This window comes from Perognathus longimembris, chromosome 13, assembly GCF_023159225.1.
Source record: "Perognathus longimembris pacificus isolate PPM17 chromosome 13, ASM2315922v1, whole genome shotgun sequence".
NCBI lineage: Eukaryota > Metazoa > Chordata > Mammalia > Rodentia > Heteromyidae > Perognathus > Perognathus longimembris.
The window spans coordinates 49700672-49725230 of NC_063173.1; the positions used below are offsets into that span (position 1 = coordinate 49700672).

A 24559-nucleotide genomic window follows, 5' to 3' on the forward strand; every position below is an offset into this window, starting at 1 on the left:
CCTTTACCAATGGAATCTATGAACTGAATTTTTAAAAATTGTTAAAAGAATGACTAAAAGTCTACAAACCAATTAGTTGACTTTACAGAAAGGGTGAGATAAAAATACGAGTTACCAATTATACATCTAAAACTCTCTCATTCGTGATTCTAATACTAATACACTCTTCAAGGAATTTGGTAACAATTGACTGGGTACAACAAATAAACCTTGCAACCAAACCATAGAGCTGGTATAGCATGTGGCTTCTGTAAGATCAGTCAAACTTCATCCATTTTTACATATATATATATATATATATATATATATATATATATATATATTTCCCATTCATTCATTCCTCAGAAGATCTGCTCTGTGCCAGAGATAATACGAGTCTCCAGTGAAAATATCTGGAGTAGGTTGTTACTTTTATCATGCTATTTTCTACCATTTCTATTCCTCCAAGATTTTCTACTTCTAATAGACACATAACCAAAATTCCTATCTTTTCAGGTACCAAGTGGGTTATTTAGTGCAAAAACAATTTTTTTAAACAAACCTCAACTTGAGAATTTAGTTTCAAACTAAATCCTCTTAGTAGCCTCCACCTGTTTTTCAACTGGTTAAAGAGAAACTGGCAGTCTTTTTTTGTTACTAGAAAGCACAACTGAGAATCTTTAGGCAAGGGTTTGGTTAACTTCAGGAGTTACTGATCATGTTACTGTCAAGGTGATTACAAGTCCAACTACTTTTACAAATGTGGAACACATCTTGACTTAAGAGGAGGGGAGTAGAGGGGGATGAAGATGGAGGAGAGGCACACAATGGCGGGTGGGTACAGACATAAAGCTGTGCATCCAGTACATGATTTTGGTCACATTTTCACAACATGGTTATTTGCTTGTATATCTTACTAAGTAAGTGTGTAATAAAAGACACTGCTAAGCCTATATATCAAAGCAAATTCAATAAAACATTCATTTTCAAGTTTCATAAATATATGCAATTCTAATTATAAAGTCTCTACAATAAATCTGCACATTTTCTTAGACTAACATAATACACAGACTCATGAAGGCTTTGGTTAAGTAGTTAATTTTGCCTAGATTTGACATTATCTTCATAAATATTCAAGGAAGCCACAAACAAAGGTACTGTAACTTTTGGAATCTACCCAAGTTTTAAAGGGAGAAGAGGAGGAGGGAGCAGGAAGGGAAGAAGAGAGGGAATGGGAGAGAGAAAGAGAGAATGAGAAAGAGAGAGAGAGAGAGAGAGAAAGAGAGAGAGAGAGAGGCAGCAAGTCCATAAATGAGAAGGGAACTCAATCCCTTACTTTCTTCTGCTTTTCATGTCAGTTGTTTGGAAAACACTAGAAGCAGACATGAGGTTTTCTATATATTGTCCAAGAACTTGGTTCTCTGATTTTAGCTTCAGATTTTCTTCCTTAACTGCATCTACTCTTGCTGAGAGATCTTCAAGTGTGTGTTGGAGTTCCAACACTTGATTAATAAGTCGTGTTTTTTCCTCCAGTTCCACCTGATTTTCAGCATCAGCTGGGTCCATGTCCGCGTTCATCATCCTGGCCACCGAACTGCGCCTGGGACCAGAAACCCCTGATGAATGGTCGTCTGAGGGGCCGGGAGGGGCGGCATCCCAGTTTGGTTTTTGATCTTCCAAAGTCATACCTGGATCATTCATCTATTAATATGTGAACCTGGGAATGTGACCTGGGAGCCAATGAGGGGAAATGATCATGTTTGAGATTACGACTGAGGCCTTGAAGTTGGAATTCTCACCTCCAAGGAGATGTTAGGGCTGCATTGAAGCCTCCTCTGTTGTCTTCAATAGCCATCCCTTCTAGCATGGCCAGACTCAACCCTTGTGTACATGAGGTCATTCTCCTTTATTCCCCTCACTCCTTTCAGCATTCGTTGTGACACGGATTCGTGCAAAGAGCCGATTGTACTAGGAAATGGGATATGGCTGAAAAGAGAGCCATGAGCTCCCCCTGTCATGGGACACATATTCCTGTGGAACCTGGAGCCAAACCACTGGTTCAGCATTTCATACACAACAGCAGCTCTCTCACTACCCTCTATTGAGAGCGTTCCACACAGGGTTTCATAAACAACAACAACAAACCAACTCAACTGATCAATAAACAAGAAAAAGGAAGTTCATGTTTGTGCCTGTATCTTGAGGTGCTTCCCCTATTTTGCTCTAGAAGGTCACGGTTTCAGATCATGTATTAAGGACTTTGTGGTATCTTTAATTGATTGTGTATGAGGACTTATCTTCTACGTGTGAATGTTTAATCTTTCCAGTACCATATGTGTTTGCACCCTTGTTGAGATGTAGATATTGATGATTACCAGTGCTTAGCACTCAGTCTTCTTATTCCCTGTCTGTTTTTGTGCCAACATGAAACAATGCTGTTTATCACTTCTTAAGATATCTCTCTCATTCCTCTTTTTTCCCCTCAAGATTGTTTTGAGTCAATCTGGGTCTTTTCTACTTCCATAGGACTTTCTTTTTAGCATTTGTTTTTAACCCTCTTTTTCTGTGAAGAATGTCACTTAGATTTTGACTGTGATTGCATTAAATCTGTACAGAGATTTGGTAGTCTATAAACCTCACAATATTAATATTGTTAGTCCTTAAACATAAAAGGACTTTTTATCGTATAATTTCTTATTCACTTTCTTCAGTGGTGTGTAGTGTTCATTTTTTCACTTCTTTAGTTAAGTTTATATCTAGTTATTTTACTTTTGGACTCTTCTGAATTAAATTATTTTTCTGTTTCTTTCTACGCTTGTTTATTATTAGCATGTATTATCATAGAAGTAGGACTCATTTTTTAAATGCTCATTTTGTGCCCCTCCAACTCGTTAAAAATGCTGACCAGATGTAACAGTATGTTTTGTTGTGTCCTTTAGGTAAGGGGTCATGTCATCTGCAAATAGAGACAATGTGACTTTTTTTTTGTAGGGATCCTCTTTATTTCCTTGTCTTTCATATTACTTTGTCTGAGAACTCAAACACTGTATTTGATAGGAATGGGGAAAGTGCTTTGTTGTCGCTTTGTCTATTCTGATATTTGAAGAGAGATTCTGTCTAAGCCTAATTTTTGCATAATAATGTTAAAATAATTAGTGAATACTATTAGCTAATTCTATGTTAATTACTCATAGAAAAAGTATAACTGTATCATATAATACACATATTAATTACTTTGACTTGGATATCCTCAAATTATGATCACATTTGGAGAAAGTCATACAAAGCACTTTAAATATGCCATTTTATTTTTAAAATAAAAATGTTCATAAAAGACATATACTGTTTCTAAAATGCAAATAAATGATTAGATCTGGACTTTATTCACAGGAAGTCCTCAATAAATATTTATGATCACTATCATCAACAATGTCTTCATTCTTGATTTCTTTTGTTAGCTCACTTAAAATTCTTCCTTTCTGAGGAACCAAAACTAAGTCTTTGAAAGGTGAATTTAAGTTTCACCAACATTTGCAAATGTATGCCCAATGGACAGTCAGAGGACATTGAGACACAGCATCACTTCTCATCAAGGCTTTCTATGTGAGATCTGACTTGATGAGATCTCAAGGAAAGTCAGTATCAGGTGAACTTTAATTCCTCTACTGGGCAGGTGTTTGAACTTTTTCACAGAAATCATAAGCATAAACACTGAGCAACTTTTGGCTCATATTATCCTTTAGCTGCTTTCTCCAGAGGCGAGGATGAATACAGGATCCATCATTCATTAGAACTTTTTAACTCAAGTTGTGTTCAGGCATTTCATAGTCATTGTTTCCTGCATCCCTATTTGAAACTGCAGAGATATCTGTGAACATTTAGCACTGAGAGTAGAAAGTTGGTGATGAGTTTACACTTAGTTTCCAGAGACTAGGACACTGGCCCCAAGGTATGTCCATGCTATGATGATAACTCATTATTACTCTATTGCTACATATAATTGGATGGCATATATATTACTTATCATGTATTGTTGTAACATAGGACTAGTATAATAATAAGTTAATAGTTAATATTAATCAATATCTATTGAGAAAACAACTCTTTTTGTACCATATACAATATAGTATTTAGTATACTATATTTTATATTGGTATATAATAAATTGTAAATATTGTCATAGATAGTACAAAATAAAATATAACAATATATAACATGTACCATACATCATATTACAGCATAAATTGATTATTACATATGCTGTAATGTATTATATGTGATATAATATAATTCTAATACAATATGTTTAATATATCACATACAATACACTTAAAAATAATCTTTAAAAAGTTGTACAAAGACACTTTGATTCAGCATGTCAAATTATGTGCACTGTGTCTTGGTCATTCCTGCGGCTATCATCCCTTACCTCTTGATGACATCCATCAAATTTCTCAGTCTTTGAACTACTGTCACTTATTTGAAACTTATTTTCAGATTATGAACTGACAGGTTCTTTTGGTATCCATAATTTATCTTTCAGTATTTCACATGCTATGCAATGGGAATTTCTTTTACTAGTAAGAAACATCACAGATCAAACAGTAAGATATCACAGATGTGAAATAAGCCTTCCATAGAATGAGGACTACTATATGTTATTACTCTTATTTGTTAATAACTAAACAATTTTGTGGAAGTTGAAAATATACTAGTCGTCCAAGCAGCAAAGAGCATAGGAAAAAGCGGCATAGTGTATAAGACTGGATACTCAGTACCAAAACAGTCTTCTGTGTTATGAAAACTACTAATATGTATAAAATAATAGGTGGGTGTTGTTCACTGAAATTGATTACACAGTACGTGAGCACAAGAAGAGAGGACTTAAAGTATTCCTGAAAGAGTAAGTGGTAGAGATTTAAGGAAAAGGAAAAGATCATTTGTTGTACATTTTCAAACACATAATTAATATACTACAAAAATTATACTTGTTATGTGAATTAAATATTGATTCATAAAAAACATGACTATCTTAATTTTATCAGGAAACAGAATAAGTAAGGGCAACACAACACAGATTTTCTACAACAATCATGAGATTTGCTTATTGATTTACTTCTTTACTGCAGTTTCCATTATTTGACCCCAGAGCTTTTTCATAGCCCTTTTCATTTCTTCATTCCTGAGGGTGTAGATTAAAGGGTTCAACATAGGTGTTACTAGGGTGCAAAACACAGTCACAGCTTTGTCAGTGGGGAAGGAGACCATGGGCCTTAGGTACAGATATGAACAAGGTACAAAGAACAAGATTACCACAGTGATGTGAGAGGCACAGGTGGACAGGGCTTTGCGACGTCCCTCAGAACTGTGATTCCTCAGGGAGTACAGGATGTTCACATAGGAAGCAAGCAGCATAGTGAAAGTGAGCAAACACTGTGACCCACTGTTGGCAGCGATCAGAGGCCCCGAAGTGTGAGTGTTGGTGCAGGCCAACTTCAGCAGTGGTATTAAGTCACATAAAAAGTGGTCAATGACATTAGGGCCACAGAAGGGCAACATGGCAATGAACATAACCTGTATCAATCCATGAATAAACCCCAATACTCCAGCTGCCCCCACCAGGAAAGAGCACACGGGGCGGCTCATGATGGTGGTGTAGTGCAAGGGCTTGCAAATGGCCACATAGCGGTCAAAGGCCATAGCAATGAGCAAGATGATCTCTGTTGCAGCAAACACGTGTTCAGCAAAAAGCTGTGTCATACAACCATTGAAAGATATGGTACTCTTCTCAGATGCCAAATCCACAATCATTTTGGGAGCAATGGAAGTAGAGTAGAGAGCATCAATAAGGGACAAGTAGGAGAGAAAAAAGTACATGGGGCTCCCCAGGGCTGGACTGATGAAGATGGTGACTGAGATGAATGTGTTCCCTGCCATTGTGACCAAATAGGTGATTAAACACACAGCAAACAAGAGCTTCTGGAGTTCTGGATCTTGGGTGAGGCCCAGCAGGATGAATTCTGTCACATTGTTCATTGTTTGTATTAATATATCATGTGTTGTTTGCCTGTGGTCCACCTGGTAATCAATAGTGCTACGTCTTGATGTGCGTTGGAGTCAGTACAAAAATACTTAGTCATCTGTTTTCATTCTCCCTCTGAAATTGGTTCAACTTTGCTTTTTTCTCACCTGTGCCATTTTGATAGATCTTTGTAAAGAACAGAAGGAGGATAATCTATTCTGATTCACTTCAATTAAATACTAAAAATACCTTATAGGTAACACAGTAAATCAATTTAGCATTTGGCTCATGGAGTAAGCCTCTACTCCTAACTTGCTCTCTTTTAAAAATCTCAAAATAGGCTTAATTGTAGCTTATGGAGTGGCAGCCAGCATCATTAATATCATATACTTTGACGTTATACCAACCTTTATGGCCAATTACAAGTGTATGGACAGAATTCTCTTATGTGGTCCATTTTGTGTGTAAAATTGAGCATTCAGTTTTGTTAAATTTACAATGGCTTCCTTCTATGATTAATGATTCCTTTTCCTTAAATGAATGCGCATGCTTGTGAAAATGAAGCTACAGTTGGGAGTTTCTTCCCTTTTGAAGTCAAACAACTCTTGTTATTAAAGGCTACTTGTTACAACTCTTTCAAAAGCCCTTCATGTTATGTCTGGCTCTACATGGTTCTGCATTTTATGCTCTTTACTTTCATACTTTCAGAGGTTGATACATAAATAATACAGATTCCCAGTATATGTTCATGGTATTTTATCAATAAATATTCCTGTTGTTGAACTCTGATCTGTTATAAGAGTATGCCCTAGATTCTTTACATAAATATCTCTACTCAAATTTTACAAAAGGAATCAAAGGAAACTTTAGGTAGTTTGACATTCTTGTGGACATGAAAAAACTATGTTTGGGAGAGCTAAGATAACACAATTTTCCCCTGTGGCATTAATTCATTTAAGTAAGAGGAATTTTTCTTTTTTTCTTTTTTTTTTTTTTTGCCAGTCCTGGGCCTTGGGCTCAGGGCCTGAGCACTGTCCCTGGCTTCTTCCCGCTCAAGGCTAGCACTCTGCCACTTGAGCCACAGCGCCGCTTCTGGCCGTTTTCTGTATATGTGGTGCTGGGGAATCGAACCTAGGGCCTCGTGTATCCGAGGCAGGCACTCTTGCCACTAGGCTATATCCCCAGCCCTTTATTTTTTTCTTGATACAGGTAGATCTCTTGAATAAGTTAAATACATATTTTGGACTTATATTTAAGTCGGTTTTAAATAGTGAGGCATGTTCTTTATACAAAGAACATGAGCTACAATATTCATTCACTGTCCTTCTTTTTCAAATCTCTGCCTCAAAACATAGCTCATAATTGTCCAAAGATAATTTCTGGACACAGAAGTTAGGATTCCTAACTCATAACATTAATACAAGTCAGGAGCATATATGGGAGTTTTGGGAAATAATTCTCTGAGTTTTTTATTTTCTTTTTTGGCTCAAGTGGGTGGTATTTATAGCTCATCATTCTTTGTGAACTTAATTCACAAAAGCTAAGTACAGAATGACAGCTTTGAAATCAGAAAAAGTAAAAAGAAGCATTCATGGAATTAATAAAAATGTGTACAATCAGTATGCTTAATGTACATAAATATTAACCTCCATGTTAATATGTATTAGATTTTTCCAATAGCGTTTGAATTGAATTAGATGAAGTATCTTCTATGAATATTTTCATGTTATCATACTCAAATTTGTTTTCTTACCACAATAAAATATTTAAGTCATATATGTACCTACAAAATTCCCTAAATAATCTTAAAATTTGGGGCGTAGATGTAGTATTTACTGACCTGGGTATAGTTGATTATGGATCCCTCTGTTTTCAGAATGAATGCTGCCATTTATTTCTTCTCCTGTGAACAATCTGTACTAGATGGACTCCATGAGTTGAAAGGTGTGAGCACCAGAATGATTATCTGTCTACACATCCTTCCAATATGGACACTTTTGCTTGTGTTGTTACCATTTTTAGTATATCTGTTTGTGAGTTTCTTTTTGAAGAAAAAAGTATGATACATCCATTAGGACACTTTGATTTTTCTACAACTCAGTATCTACTTATTTTCCTGGTTTCCAATGAAGGTGTAAGGAAGTTTTCAATAATTAATATTATCCTGCCACCATTCAATTATGCTCAATTTCAAGGAAAAATAATGGGACCAAGGCCCAATCGTCCAAATGAGCAATTAGTATTTCAATTTTCAAATATAGAAATGAAAGAAATCAACATGATCAGGTTGGTTTTACAGTCAATTTGGTCAAAATGTATTTGCCTTGTAAAGCACATGAACCATGTGGACATATAAAGTGTTTCACTTATCACCTAAATTCTCATTTCTTTTTTTTTTCCTTCAAATTTTTATTATCAAACTGATGTACAGAGAGGTTACAGTTTCATACGTTAGGCATTGGATACATTTCTTGTACTGTTTGTTACCTTGTCCCTTCCCCCCCTCCCTCCACCCACTTTCGCTTTCCACCCCTGAGGTGTTCAGTTCACTTACACCAAACAGTTTTGCAAGTATTGTTTTTGTAGTTGTTTGTCTTTTTTTACCCTGTGTCTCTCAATTTTGATATTCCCTTTCAATATCCTACTGCTAATACCAGTATACACGGTTTCCAATATACTCAGATAAGATTACAGAGATAGTGTAGGTACAACCACAGGAAGGTGATACAAGAACATCATCAATAATAGATGCTACATGTTCAAGTTGGTTTACAGGCTAAAATGTATTTGCCTTGTTAAGCACATGAGCCAAGTGGACATATAAAGTGTTTCACTTACCACCTAAATTCTCATTTCTAAGACCAGCCAAGCTCAAGTGCAGTCTCCCATACAAATCTTTCCTTTGCTGGTCTTTGGCTCTACACTGCAATTTACCCACTGTCTTTCTTTGTGATTCTTTCTGTATTGACTCTACAGCAATAGTTAAATATACTTACAGAATTTAGATTTTGTCATGCTTTGGCTACTGAATTACCCAGAGGATTAGTAATTAGCTTTTGCTAGAAACTTTGTGAGACAAAAGTCAGTGTGATTTATTTTAATCGCAGCTGGTATGAGCAAACCATTAGTGACCATTTTCTTTCCATTTATTTTTGTTTTTTTTATTGCTAATATAAAGGTGATATAACAGTGGAGTTCCAGTTACATAAGTGATGTTATGGGTACATTTCTTTGTGGACAATGTTACCCTTTCATTTGCTTCCATCCAGTTTTTCCCTCCCATCACCATTCACAAGTTGTATAGAACATTTTCAATGTAGACTCTAGTGAGTACCACTGCTACATTTGTTTTCCCTTTGCCCCTCCCGTTTTGTGCCCCTCTTGCCTTCCCCAAATCTGATAAATGAACAAACAAGATGGAAAGAAATGAAAACATAAAGAAAAATTCTCTATCTTCATTTTCTGGATTTTTTTATTCAACCAATACTATTATGTATGATCAGAAGCACAAAGGCACTGCTGCTGTGTTCTCCCCCTAAGAGTATCTTCCTTTTGTCTCACTGTGTGTGAATGCTTAGAGTTCAGTATAATTTATCAAGTCCTAGGGTATTTAGATCTAACTTCCCTAAAAGAGATAAAATAAGAGTCCTTTGTGTCTCTGACCTTGGCTTATCTCCCTTAACAGGATTTGTTCTAGGTCCATCTATTTCCCAGAAAGTGACTTAATATTTTCTTTATTGTGCCTATGTACCATTCCACTGTATATGGGCACCATGTTGTTTTGATCCACTCATCTGTTATATGACATCTGGGCTGTTTCCATTTTTTGGCTATTATGAACAAGGTAGAAATAATCATGGATGCTATGAACAAAAATTATTAGTGACCAGTTTTAGAAATGTAGTTAGAATAAAGTTAAAGCGTATATCCTTGCTATAGTTTGGCATTCATCAATAACATAAATTTGAAAACCTCTCGATTGAGTTTTTCTGCAATCTCATCGGGTCAATGCTGAGGATATCTTGTGGTGATAAACATTAGTGAGCATTAGAGAACGGATTCCTCTCATAAACCCTGACTTATTTAAATAGCATAGTTGCTTTGAGGACTAGAAATGCCAATACTCTGGTTAGGCAAAGAATGTGGAAAATGTTTTATCCTTGACAACTGAAGGGATTTAGGTGGAGGATTTCAGCTACCAAGGTTGGGGAATTTCGAAGGCCTACTAACTTCTTTCCAGTGGGCTGTCATACGTAACAGGTGTCTTGGATCCTTTATATTCTTTACCAAACAGAGAATTCTGATGGATGGAAGGTGGGAACAGAGGCAATGTTAGTGAATGGAAGAGTAAAGTGCCAGGGAATGTTGTGAAACAAAATCCTCTTAGCTGGCATGCTATAGTCCTCCAGATTGGATATGAAGGTGTCACATGCAGTGATTTCTATCTGTTTCCTTGGCTAGGAGGAGGACACTGTAGATTTTTCAATGCAAAAGAGCCCAGAGATCAGTAGGTTGTGGAATGTGTCTTTTTTGTTCCTTCTGGGTAAGTCTCAGAGGCTCTACATCTTGCCAGCCTACCCCAATTGTAGAGGAACTGCATCCTAAAGAGGTCTATTTTGTCCTCCTCAAGGGCATTTCTAATATCAGGGCTTATTCTTTTTTTCTAATACACTACCACACAGTAATTCATGAATATTTTTCTTACATTTCATGAATAACAAAATGGAGAAGATTAAAGATTGCTGATACAGAAATAAAATGTAATAAAGGAACTAGAAATGCTTACTACCTTTATGTGATTCAACAGAACTCACTGGCTGTAGTCTGTACATAATTGTTAGTATTCTGTCACATAAATTTTGAAGCAGAAAGAATCACTATTTTAAATTTACTTAATGATGAGGAAGAATGATATCTATAAAATATCTGTATATTTTTAGACACAGAAATTATGAGACTTACATATCATCAACTTTCATTATTTGACCCCAGAGTTTCTTCATAGCCCTTTTCATTTCCTCATCCTGATTGTGTAGTTTAATGGATTCAACATAGATGTTAAAAGGGTGAAAAACACAGCCACAGCTTTGTCAATGGGGAAAGAGACCACAGGCTTTATGTGTAGGTATGAGCAAGTTACAATGAATAAGATCACCACAGTGATGTGAGAATCAGAGTTGGACAGGGCATTGTGACATCACTTAAAACTGATTCCTCAGGGAGAACAGGATGTTTATATAGGAAGAAAGCAGCATTAAAAATGTGATCAAGAGCATAGCCCTAGCTAAGCTCCCTCAGCCATCCCAGTTTTACCACTCCAGATAAACTTTTACTCCTAGAAAGACAGCCCAAGTGAATTATAATAGTACTAGGATTCTGGCCAGGAAGGAAAAATTGACTTTGCTGCCCTGAAAACACAGATTTGAGCTCCAGGTGGCATCCCACTGCCATGCCAGTGCCGGTGCTGGCACAACACACCACATTCCATGCACCTAAAGTACACAGTGGTGATCAGGAAGAAATCCTCCAGATGGCGGCAGACAGATACAGATCACAGGCTGAGCATGGATGGGCCAAAATCAAAGAGAAAGCATGAGTACCTCACAAAAGACATTCTCACTCACGCCGACAGAGCAGCATCTGGAAGCTAGCCCTTTCCCCACTAACAGAGCAAAGCGCCATCTTTGACACTGGCATAGGGTCAGACCAGAATGGAACTTAAGTGGGCCTGGGGAAAGTGAGGACAAAGGGGCCATCTTTGAAATGCGCAAGAGGGACCAACCAGTGACAGCCAGCTCCGCCCAGGAGAACGGCCCCTGCCAAGGCAGGAGGCTCATCCTTCCCGGGGCCGCAGCTCACAGACTCAGGTGAACTCAGCAAGAGGTGCCCTGCCCTGCCCACTGGAATTTCTAAAATAAAACCCGAAAGCAGCAAGCAGCTACTGGTGGCCCAGAACAACCAGACGGGAGCACAAACAGTTCCTGAGACAGATAAAGGATCCCATTGCAGAGGAATCCCCATTCCCAGCCGGAAACAGAGCTGAATTCCATAGCCAGCTCCGCCCAGGTGGCTGCCCCGCCCAGGAGGGAGGAACCTCCCCCTGGCAAGCGACTCTCAGTCGGGTAAACCAGGCCAGAGGCGCCCCACCCTGCTGAGTCCACAGAGCCAGGCATTAAAGGCAGTGGGCCCACAGCAGACAGCAGGAGCGACGGTTCCCAAGACTGTTTACATCCCCATCTACAGAGGACACCCAAGTCCTACCTGCAAGCTGTGTGAACCACAGAGCCCCAGAATTTCACTAATAGGGGAGGGAGGTCAAAGGAAATCCACCCCCTGCAAACTGAAAGCAAGTCAAATCAGGGAAGCAGCTGGAAAATAGACAGCAGACCATTGCAAGGAAACCAGAGACTGGAGAAAGCAAACCCAAACAAGAAAGACTCCATTTTTTAAAAAACATTTTTTAAACTTTTTTGTTTTGAAATTTTTCTTTTCTGAGACCTCGTTTTTTTATTTCCATTTTTATTTGTTTTATTGGGTTTTTTGTTTTGTTTTGTTTTTCTAGTTTTTTAAAAATTTATTTATTAATTAAACAAATTTTTTTGACAAGGTGTTATGCAAAAGGGGTACAGTTACATAATAGGGCAGTGTGCACATTTCTTGTGCTATCTTACACCATGTTTTCCTTTCCCTTCCCTAGATCCAGTAGACATATATACATTACACAGTGTACCAAAAACATATACAGTAGCCACGTGGCCTACGCCAAAGGAAATTCACCTAGGACTTTAAATGTAACGTCAACAATAGAATTTGCTTATCCTTGTCTTATATGAGCATACATACATAGCTTTTGAGCTGTTGTGATCCACTGAGAGGTCTAGCCTTTATATGTTGAGTAGTTGTTTGGTTTTAGTTACATAATGTAGGGTCGCTGACCCAAACCTGTGGGGAATACCATTTGACAAGAAGTTTTTGGTTTCACAGAGCTGGTCTCTACTGTCTCCCCCTCCCCCACACCTTTACAGTAATATATCAAGGAGATCATGCCCCTTTGTTTTCTGTGTTCTAGGCTTGTCTCACTCAACATTATTTGTTCAAGTTCTGACCATTTCCCTGCAAATACCAATATTTCACCATTCCTAATCGCTATGTAGTCTTCCATTGTGTATAGGTACGATATTTTTTGGATCCATTCATCTGTGGAGGAGCATCTGGGTTGTTTCCATATTTTGGCTATGGTGAACTGTGCAGCAATAAACATGGAAGTGCAGATGTATTTTTGACATCTTGGGACCTGTTGTTCAGGACAGATGCCTAGGAGTGGTGTGGCTGGGTCATAGGGTAGGTCTATGTAGAGCTTTTTGAGGAACCTCCATACTGTTCTCCAAAGTGGTTGTACTAATTTGCACTCCCACCAACAATGGAGAAGGGTTCCTCTTTCCCCTCACCCTCTCCAGCATTTGTTGTGGCCTGAGTTCTGAGTATAGGCCATTCTAAGTGGAGTGAGGTGATATCTCAGGGTTGTTTTTATTTGCATTTCCTTTACTAGCAGGGATGTTGATCATTTCCTCATATGTTTCTTTGCCATTTTTATCTCTTCTCTTGTGAAGTGTCTCTTTAGCTCCTTTGCCTATTTCCTAATTGGTTTACTGGGATTGGAGGGGGTTAGTTTCTTGAGTTCTCTGTAGATGGCAGATATTAGGCCTTTGTCTGTTGCTGTGCTGGTAAAGATCATTTCCCATATGGTTGGCTGTCTTTCTAGTTTGGTGGCTATGTCCTTAGCTGTGCAGAAACTTTTTATTTTGTAGTAGTCCCATTTGTCGAGTCCCATTTTTCTGTTGTGCCCCTGGGACTATATTCAGGAAGTTCCTTCCTGTGCCTATAAGTTCTAGCGTCTTTCCTACTCTGTCCTTCTGTAGTTTCAAGGATTCAGGTCTGATATTGAGGTCCTTGATCCATTTTGAGTTGATCTTGGTGCATGGTGATAGGCTAGGGTCTACTTTGAGTTTTCTGGATATGGCTGCCCAGTTTTCCCAGCACCAGTAGTTGAAGAGGCTCTGTTTTTTCCATTGTATGTCTTTAGCTCCTTTGTCGACTATCAGCTGACTGTAAGAGTGCGGTTTTATTTCTGGGTCTTCAATTCTATTCCATTGGTCTTCAGGTCTGTTTTTATACTAATACCAGGCTGTTTTTGTTATGATGGCTCTATAATAGAGCTTGATGTCTGGCATTGTGATACCTCCTGCACTGCTTTTTTTTTTTTTTTTTTTTGGCCAGTCCTGGGGCTTGGACTCAGGGCCTGAGCACTGTCCCTGTCTTCTTTTTGCTCAAGGCTAGCACTCTGCTACTTGAGCCACAGCGCCACTTCTGGCCATTTTCTGTATATGTGGTGCTGGGGAATTGAACGCAGGGCCTCATGTATACGAGGCAAGCACTCTTGCCACTAGGCCATATCCCCAGCCCCCTGCACTACTTTTTTGGCATAGAATTGCTTTGGCTATTCTAGGTCTTTTGCTGTTCCATATGAATTTATGGGTTGCTTTCTCTATTTCAGTGAAGAATGTAGCTGGGATCTTGATGGGGACTGCATTGAATTTGCATAACAATTTGGGCAATATGGCCATTTTCACTATATTGATTCTGCCTACCCATGAGCATGGAAGGTCTTTCCATCTCATGGTGTCTTGTTTGATTTCCCCTTTTAATTTTTTATAGTTCTCATTAAATAGGTTCTTCACGTCTTTAGTTAGGTTGATCCCTAGGTAATTTATTTTATTTTTAGCTACTGTAAATGGTATTGTTTCCATAATTTCCTTTTCTGTTTGTACATTGCTGGTGTACAGAAAAGTTTCTGACTTTTGTGGATTGATTTTGTATCCTGCTACTTTTCCAAAATGGTTTATTCGGTGTAGGAGTTTGGGGACTGAGTTTTTTGGGTCCTTCAGATATAAGATCATGTCATCTGCGAATAGGGATAGCTTGATTTCTTCTTTGCTGATGTGTATCCCTTTGATGTCCTCCTCTTGCCTTATTGCTATGGCTAGGGATTCCAGCACTATGTTGAAAAGAAGTAGGGAGAGTGGGCTTCCTTGTCTTGTTTCTGAGTTTAGGGGGAATGATTTTAGTTTCTCCCCATTTAATACGATAATAGCAGTTGGTCTGTTTTATATGGCTTTTATTGTTTTAAGGAATGTTCCATCTATTCCTGTTCTCTCCAGAGCTTTTAATAAGTATGGATGTTATATTTTGTCAAAGGCCTTTTGGGCATTGACTGAGATAACAATGTGATTCTTGATTTTAGTTCTGTTTATGTGGTGAATTACATTGATTGATTTACGGATGTTGAACCATCCTTTTGTCTGTGGGATGAAGCCTACTTGATCATGATGTATAATTTTCTTGATCAGTTTCTGGATCCTGTTAGCTAATATTTTATTGAAGAACTTTGCGTCTGTGTTCATTAGTGATACTGGTCTGTAGTTCTCTTTTTTTGTTGAATCTTTGCCTGGTTTGTGTGGAGATGTCAGCTGAGATCCTGATCCTTTTTCCATTGCAATATAACTCTTTCTTCGTTTTGGCTGCATTCAAAATTTGCTCTTTATTCTTGAGATCTGAAATCTTGATTATTATGTGCCTGGGCGAGTATTTTCTAGGGTCTGGTCTGCCAGGCGTCCTATAGACTTCGGTTAGTTGGGTGAGGTCCCTTGTGAGATTGGGGAATTTTCTGCAATTACTCTATTGAAAATATGTTGTAGCCCTCTGCTCTGGTATTCGGCTCCTTCATCTATTCCAATTATGTGGAGATTATAGCTCTTGTCTTTGTCCACTAGCTACTGGATTAGTCTGCCCTGGAGTTTTACCATTTCTTGGAGTGTGGTAATTTTCTGGTCCTTATCGGCTGCATCATCGTCCAAAAGAGAGATTCAGGATTCAATATGATCAATTCTTTGTGATGTGGCTCCAAGTGTGGAGTTTATGGATGTCAGCGAGCTATTTATGGTTGCCAGATCAGCTCTGATTGTGGAAATTTCTTCCGTTAAAGAGTTGTATTTTAAATCTTTTTTTTTTTTTTAATGCATTTTGATTCTCAGGATGTTAAGGTCTTCTTTAACGGAGGAGTGTACTGTATCCATTTTTTGCTTCCATTTCTTTCTTGACTTCCTGAAGGTCCTTCGTGACTTCCATTCTAAACTCATGGAATTGTTTTCTGAATTAGTTAGTAAATCAATGTGTCATTAGTTTTACGTACCAGGCCTCACTTCCTAACTTCATTTCTTTAAAAAAAATTATAATTTTTCCTTTATTGTCAAAGTGTAGTACAGAGAGGTTACAGTTTCATATGTAAAGGAGTGAGTACATTTGTTACTCAACTTGTTACCTCCTCCCTCATTGTTCCACCGCCTCCTCCCTCCCCCTTTTCCAATCCACCCATGAGTTGTACAGTTGATTTACACAAAATGTTTTTGTAAATATTGTTTTTGGAATCGTTTGTCTTTTTGTCCTTTGTCTCTTGATTTTGGTATTCCCTTTCTGGTCCCTAGTTCTGATACACGTATACAAGTTATCCAGGGTAACTAAGATCAGATGCAGTGATAGCGGAGGTAAAACAACAAGAAGAGAACATGAGAGAAGAAAAGAATGGTATGGTTTCACATGGCATGTTGAAAATAATTACAACAATGATATAACATTTTTTTCCATAACATGGAGTTCATTTCACTTAGCATCATCTTATATGTTCATAAGGGCATAGTTAGTGGCTATTGGGATTTTCTGCTATGACTAGCATAAACATGTACTAGGTATTCTCTATGAGGGAAACCATAGATTCCTTGTTTCTTTGGGCCTGGCTCACTTCACTTAGTATAATGTTTTCCAATTCCTTTCATTTCCTTACCAATGGGCGATTATCATTCGTTCTGATAGAGGCCTAGAATTCCGTTGTATTTATGTAGCACATTTTCCTGATCGACTCATCTACTCAGGTGCATCTGGGATGGTCCCATAATTTAGCGATGGCAAATTGTACTGCAATGAACTGGTGGCTTTAGTGTAATCTTGCTTGTAAACTTTTGGGTAGATGCCCAAAAGTGGAGATGCTGGATCATAGGGGACTTCTATGTTTAGTCTTCTGAGGAACCTCCATACCACTTTCCAGAGTGGTTGAACAAGTTTACATTCCCACCAACAATGTAGTAGGGTTCCCTTTTGTCCACATCCCCTCCAGCATTTGTTATTGTTAGTTTTCCTGATAATGGAAATTCTTACTGGGGTGAGGTGGGATCTCAATGATGTTTTGATTTGCATTTCTTATATAGATTTCTTATATAGATTTTTTATATAGATGATGTAGAGCACTTCTGCATGTGTCTTTTGGCTTTCTCATTTCCTCTTCAGAGAGGTCTCTTTTGAAGTCTTTAGCCCATTTCATGAGGGAGCCATTGGTTCTTTGAGGATTTGTTTAGGAGGAATTTAATTTTTTAAGTCCTGTGTATATTTTAGATACGAAGCCTTGTCCATTGTATGGCTGGGAAAGATCTTCTACCAATATGTGGCTTTCTGTTCATCTTGCAAGCTATGTCTTTTCCCCTGCAGAAGCTCTGCAGTTTGAAGCAGTCCCATTTGTCCAACCTTCCTTTGATTTGTTGCATTTCTGGGACTTTAGTACGAAACTAACTTTCTTTCTTTTAACTAACTCAAAATGGTGTAATTATATCTTGTGGAGTGGCATCCACTATCATAAATATCATATAGTTTGAAGCTATAATAACCTTTATGGCATAGGGACAGAATTCTCTCATGTAGTCTGTTATGTATCTAAAATTGAACATTCAGTTTTGTTAAATTTAAAATGGCTTTTTTCTATGATTTATGCTTCCTTTCTCTCACATGAATGCACACACTTGTGCAAATGAAGCAACAGTTGGAGTTTCTTCCTTTCTGAAGCCAAGAAAATCTTGTTATTAAAAGTTACTAGTGAGACAGGAGGAAGACAGCGGAGGAGCTGCAGAGCACTATCTGCGCTCCCTCCAACACTGTAGTTTTATCACCCCATAGAAACTTTTATGCCTAGAAATACAGCTAGAGTAAGTTCTAACAGTACAGGGATTCTGGCCAGGAAGGAAAAATCAACTTTGCTCATCTGAAAACACAGATTTGAGCTCCAGGCAGCGTCCTACTGCCATGCCAGTGCCAGTGCTGGCACAGCGCCCAGCACAGCAACCCGCAAGCCATGCAGCTAAAGCACACAGCGTAGACCATGGAGAAATACTCCAGACGGTGGCTGAGCACGGACGACCTGAAATCGCAGAGAAAGCGTGAGTACCCCACGAAAGACATTCCCACTCTCGCCCACAGAGCAGCTTCTGGAAGGCAGCCCTTCCCCCACCACCAGAGCAAAGCAACATCTTTGCCACTGGCATTGAGTCAGACCAGATTGGAACTAAAGCGGCCTGGGGAAAGTGAGGTCAAAGTAGCCATCTTTGAAAAGGGCAAGAGGGACCGACCTGTGAGTCACCTCCACCCAGGAGAATGCCCCCTGCCCAGGCGGGAGGCGTGTCCTGGGCCACGGCTCAGCCAGAGGTGCCCCGTCCTGCCTGCTGGAATTTCTAAATTCACGGCGAATGCAGAGAGCAGCTCCCGGTGGCATGGAAACACCAGACAGGGGAACAATCAGTTCCTGAGAAAGTTAAACAGTCCTGCCACAGAGGAAGCCCAATTCCCAGCCCGAAACTGAGCTGCACTCCATAGCCACCTCCACCAAGGAGGCCACCCCGCCCAGGAGCGTGTAGCCTCCCCCAGGCAAGCAACTCTCAGTTGGATAAAACAGGCCAAAGGTGCCCCACTCTGCTGAGTCCACAGCCTATTCATAGCCAGGCGTTAAAGGCAGCGGCCCCACAGTAGACAGAGGAGCTACGGTTCCTGAGACTCCTCAAGTCCCCATCTACAGAGGACGCCAAGGACTGCCAGCAAGCTGTGCAAACCACAGAGACCCAGGATTGCACCAACAGAGGTGAAGGATCAGAATGGAACCACCCCCTGCAAACTGAAATCAAGCAAGCAGCCAAGCAGCAAAATAGAGAGCAGGCCATCGCGAGGAAACCAGAGACTGGGGAAAGACCACCCAAACAAGGAGGACTCCATTTTTTTTTCACTTCTGAAACTTCGTAGGTTTTATTGTTTGTTTTGTTTTCCATTTTTACCTGTTTGTTTTATCAAGTTTTTTTTTTTTTGCTGTTTGTTTGGGTTGTTCCTTTTCTGTTTTTTTTTTCCTTTTTATTTATTTTCTTTTTTAAGTGATTTTTCTCTGTTTTGTGCATCTGTCTTCCACTATCTTTACTTTATTACTCTCTTTGCATTCTCTTTCTCTAAAAATTACTTTCCTATGAATAACACCTCCACTCTTTCCTGCTAACTCTCCATTGTCAATCATTTTAACCTTGTTCTTTCTACTGATTCTACTCTTCTCCACATTTCCACGTCACTGAAACTAAACCAAAACCACCACCCCCCTGCCCAATACATTTTACTCTATTCTCTTTACTACCTCCAACTTACCCTCCTGCCTTAGTGCCTGGATCTCCAGTTTCCATTGACTCCTGGTTATTGGATAGAGGGTATCCCAGCTTAATCTGAGTGAATCAAAGGGGTTCACAGAGAAAGCCAATCCTAAAAGAACTTAATATAAAAACAAGAACTGCTTTTAGGGTTGTAACAGTAAATAAGTAACTACTGATTACAGGGCCCAGGATCGGTTGCTATATTGAAATTGTATTCTTAAGTAACACCAAATCTAATTTTATAGACAGGTATACAGGGTATCTGTATATAACTGTGAACTTGTAAAATTTCAACAACAGTGCTTGGTAAGGGCTGCTTTGGGTCTTAAACGGTGCTCATAGGTGCTTGTAGATTGGCATTCCCAGTCCAAATAGGCAGAAGGAACACAAGAAAGATGGCAAACAATGAAATCTTATCCCCCACTCAAAACAAGCAGGAAGCAGAGCAGTCAATCAAAGACATAGAAGAGAACCCTCAAAATGCTCTACAAAGTCTACTGATAAACATGATAAATGAAAAGTTTGAATCTCTTCAGTCAATTATTCTAGAGTGTGAGGAGGCAAAGCAACAATTAATGGAGAATTTCATGGCATCCACAAATAGAAAGATAAATGATCTTCAAGAGTCAAATGAAAAGATAGCTAACCAGCTTAAAGATTTAAGAGACAAGACTCAAAACCAAAGTAATGAAGTTAAAGAAGTAAAGAAGTCCATAAAGACCTAAGAAATGACATGGAAATCATCAGGAAAGACCAGTCAGAAGGAAAAGAGATTCGAAATCAAGTAGCTAGCTTACAGTCCCGACTAACTGAAGCAGAGGAGCGAATTTCAGGAGCTGAGGATTCCTTAGATTCTATGGAGAAAGATCAACAATCAATACAAATCCAGTCCAATCAACAAAACAGATCGCTACAGGAGATTCAAGACACCATCAGGAAGCCCAATTTAAGGATAATAGGTATTGAGGAAAACTTGGAGAAAGAGGTTAATGGGATAGGCAACCTATTTAACAAAATATTAGCTGAGAACTTCCCAAATATCCAGAAGGAAAGTCCTATACAGATACAAGAAGCATTTAGAACCCCAATCTGACCAGACCAGAATAGGACATCCCACCGACATATAGTGATCAAAACAGGTTCAGTAGAGTGCAAGGAAAAAATTCTCAAAGCTGTTAGGGAGAAGAAAACAATCACATATAAAGCAAAAGCAATCAGAATTACCCCAGACTTCTCAGCAGAGACCATGAAAGCAAGGAGAGCCTGGAATGAAGTATACCAAACACTAAATAAAAATAACTATCAACCAAGAATTCTGTACCCAGCTAAACTCTCATTCATAGCCGAAGGTCAAATAAAAGTCTTCCAAAGTAAGGAAAAACTGAAACAATATATCACCACCAGACCAGCTTTACAGAAAATCTTCAAAGATCTACTATACAGGGAAAATAATCAAGATCCCAATACAGACAGAGAAATGAACCCTAAATAGTTAACATCAGATCAAGAAATGGGAAGACACAGCTTTAAACAAGATAGTGATAATGAAGGGAACAAACGATCATCTCTCAATCCTAACTCTCAACATTAATGGACTAAATTCTCTAATCAAACGACATAGGCTCATAAGTTGGATCAAAAATCAAGATCCATCTTTCTGCTGCCTCCAAGAGACACATCTATCCAGCAAAAGTAAACATCTTCTAAAAGTGAAAGGCTGGAATCAAATCTATCAAGCAAATGGCCACCATAAGCAGGCTGGAGTTGCAATCCTAGTATCAGACAAAATTGACTTCAAATTAAAAAAGGTAAGAAGAGACAAAGAAGGTTACTACATACTAGTAAAGGGATCTCTCCTACAGGAAGATATAAGAATTCTAAATATATACACACCAAATGCAGGAGCAGCCAACTTCATCAAACAAACACTACTGACTCTAAAAACACTCATAGACCCAAACACATTGATAGTTGGGGACTTTAACACCCCATTATCACCTCTGGACAGATCAACACGCCAAAAACTGAACAAAGAAACCAAGCAGAACTAAATAATTCCATAGACCAACTAGACTTAACCGACATCTACAGAATATTCCACCCAGCAACAACCGAATACACATTCTTTTCCGCAGCACATGGAACATTCCCCAAAATAGATCACATCTTAGGGCACAAAGAAAATCTGTACAAATTCTGAAGTATCAAAACCATTCCCCGCATTCTTTCAGACCACAATGGAATAAAATTAGAGCTCAACTAAATCAGCCTCCACAGAAAATCCTACAATTCATGGAGACTAAACAACACACTGCTGAACCATCAGAGGGTCATTGAAGAAATTAAAACGGAAATTCAATTGTTTATGGAATTCAACCAAGTTAAGGACACAAAGTACCAGCTCCTTTGGGACACAGCAAAGGCAGTACTCAGAGGAAAATTTATTTCTCTGAGTGCATACTTCAACAAACTGGAGAAACAGCAACTCAATAATTTAAAGAAGCACCTTAATTTCCTTGAGAGAGAACAACAAGCCAAACCCCACGTCAATAGATGGAAGCAAATAATTAAAATCAAATCAGAATTAAATCAATTAGAGACGAAAAAAACCATAGAAAGAATCAACAAAACAAAGAGTTGGTTATTTGAAAAAATCAACAAGATAGACAGACCCCTGGCAAACCTGATCAAAAAACGAAGGCAGCACACTCAAATAAACAAGATAAGAGATGAAACAAGTAACATCACCACAGAAATAACCGAAATTGAGAAAATAATAAGGGACTATTTTGCAAACCTTTATGCCAACAAATTTGAGAACTGGGAAGAAATGGATGATTTCCTAGAAAAAATTCATATCCCCAAACTCAAACATGAAGATTTAAACCTTCTAAACAGACCATATGCAGTATTGAAATAGAAACGGCAATAAATGATCTCCCATCCAAGAAAAGCCCAGGTCCAGACGGATTCACTGCAGAATTCTACAAGGCCTTCAAGATAGAACTCACACAAATATTTCTCAAACTCTTCAATGAAATTGAAAGAGAACGTTCACTACCAGACTCATTCTATGAAGCCAGTATAACCCTCATCCCAAAACCAGGCAGGGACTCATCACAGAAAGAGGACTACAGACCGATTTCCCTGATGAAAGTAGACACAAAAATTCTCAACAAAATTCTGGCCAATCGACTTCAACAGGTTATCAAAAAAAAAATCATACACCACGATCAAACTGGTTTTATTCCAGGGATGCACATTTGGTGTAATATAAGCAAGTCAATTAATGTAATCCATCACATCAACCGGAGCAAGCTAAAGAACCACATGGTTTTATCTCTGGATGCGGAAAAAGCGTTCGATAAAATCCAGCACCCATTTATGCTTAAAGCCCTGGAAAAACTGGGATTCCAGGGAACATTCCTGAATATAATCAAGGCAGTTTATGATAAACCAACAGCAAGCATAACTCTAAATAGGGATAAACTAAAGCCATTCCTTTTAAAATGAGGAACAAGGCAACGATGTCCACTCTCTCCCCTGCTCTTCAACATAGTACTAGAATTCCTAGCCAGAGCAATTAGGCAAGAAGAAAATATAAAGGGGATCCAAATAGGAGAAGATGAAGTTAAACTTTCTCTCTTCGCGGATGACATGATCCTATACCTAAAGAATCCCATAGACTCTACCCCCAAGCTACAAGAGCTGATCCAAAACTTTGACAAAGTTGAAGGATAGAAAATAAACCTTCAAAAATCAACGGCTTTTCTCTATGCTAACAACCCGAAGACCGAGGCTGAAATTAGGAAAGCAAGTCCTTTTGCAATAGCCCCCCAAAACATAAAATACCTAGGAATAACCTTAACCAAAGAAGTGAAAGACCTCTTTGAGGAGAACTTTAAAAGCTTGAAAAACAAAATTAAGTCAGAACTAAGGAAATGGAAAAACCTCCCATGCTCCTGGATTGGGAGGATTAATATAATCAAAATGGCAATATTGCCAAAGGCTATCTACAAATTCAATGCAATACCCATTAATATCCCAACACCACTTTTTAATGAAATAGAGGAAGCAATCCAGAAATTCATATGGAACAATAAAAGACCTAGAATAGCAAAAACAATCCTAAGCAGAAAGAACAGTGCTGGAGGAATTACAATACCCAACATCAAGCTGTACTATAATGTTGTAGCAATAAAAAACAGCTTGTTATTGGCACCGGAACAGGCCTGAAGACCAATGGAACAGAATTGAAGACCCAGAAATGAACTCACAGAACTATGCCTACTTAATCTTTGATAAAGGAGCTAAAACAATAGTGTGGAAGAAAGATAGCCTCTTTAACAAATGGTGCTGGCAAAACTGGCTCAACACATGAAACAAACTAAAACTAGAACCTGTATATTACCCTGCACCAAAATCAATTCCAAATGGATTAAAGACCTCGAAATCAAAACAGACACCCTAAAAACACTAAAGGAAGGAGTAGGAGAAACACTTGGGCTCCTTGGCACAGGATGGAACTTCCTTAACAAAGACCCAGAAAGGCTACAAATCAAAGAAAGGTTGGACAAATGGGACTGCATCAAACTGCAGAGCTTCTGCATGGCAAAGGACATAGCTCGCAAGATAATCACAAAGCCCACAGAGTGGGAGAAGATCTTTTCCGGCCATTCAACGGACAAAGGCCTCATATCTAAAATATATGCAGAACTAAAACATTACCCTCTTCCAAAATATAACCGCAAAGAACCAATAGCCCACTCATCAAGTGGGCTAAAGACTTACAAAGAGACTTGTCTGATGAGGAAATGAGAATGGCTAAGAGACATATGAAAAAGTGCTCTACATCACTGGTCATAAAAGAAATGCAAATCAAAACAACATTGAGATTCCATCTCACCCCAGTAAGAATGTCATAAATCAAGAAAATGAACAATAACAATTGTTGCAGGGGATGTGGCCAAAAGGGAACCCTACTTCATTGTTGGTGGGC

General features: G+C 38.6%; 2 protein-coding genes across 2 annotated transcripts; both read right to left on the reverse strand.

Moving 5' to 3' along the window:
- Positions 1 to 1311: 1311 nt before the first annotated feature.
- On the reverse strand, positions 1312 to 23499 carry LOC125361412 (short coiled-coil protein-like). The gene is made up of 3 exons (XM_048359886.1): positions 23495 to 23499; positions 14098 to 14107; positions 1312 to 1610 (listed from the first exon to the last, which is right to left on the reverse strand). The coding sequence occupies exon 3, from the start codon at positions 1558 to 1560 to the stop codon at positions 1312 to 1314; it is 249 nt and encodes an 82-aa protein (XP_048215843.1). The 5' UTR covers positions 1561 to 1610; positions 14098 to 14107; positions 23495 to 23499.
- Positions 5092 to 6027, reverse strand: LOC125361411 (olfactory receptor 4C45-like). The gene has a single exon (XM_048359885.1). The coding sequence runs from the start codon at positions 6013 to 6015 to the stop codon at positions 5092 to 5094; it is 924 nt and encodes a 307-aa protein (XP_048215842.1). The 5' UTR covers positions 6016 to 6027.
- Positions 23500 to 24559: the final 1060 nt, after the last annotated feature.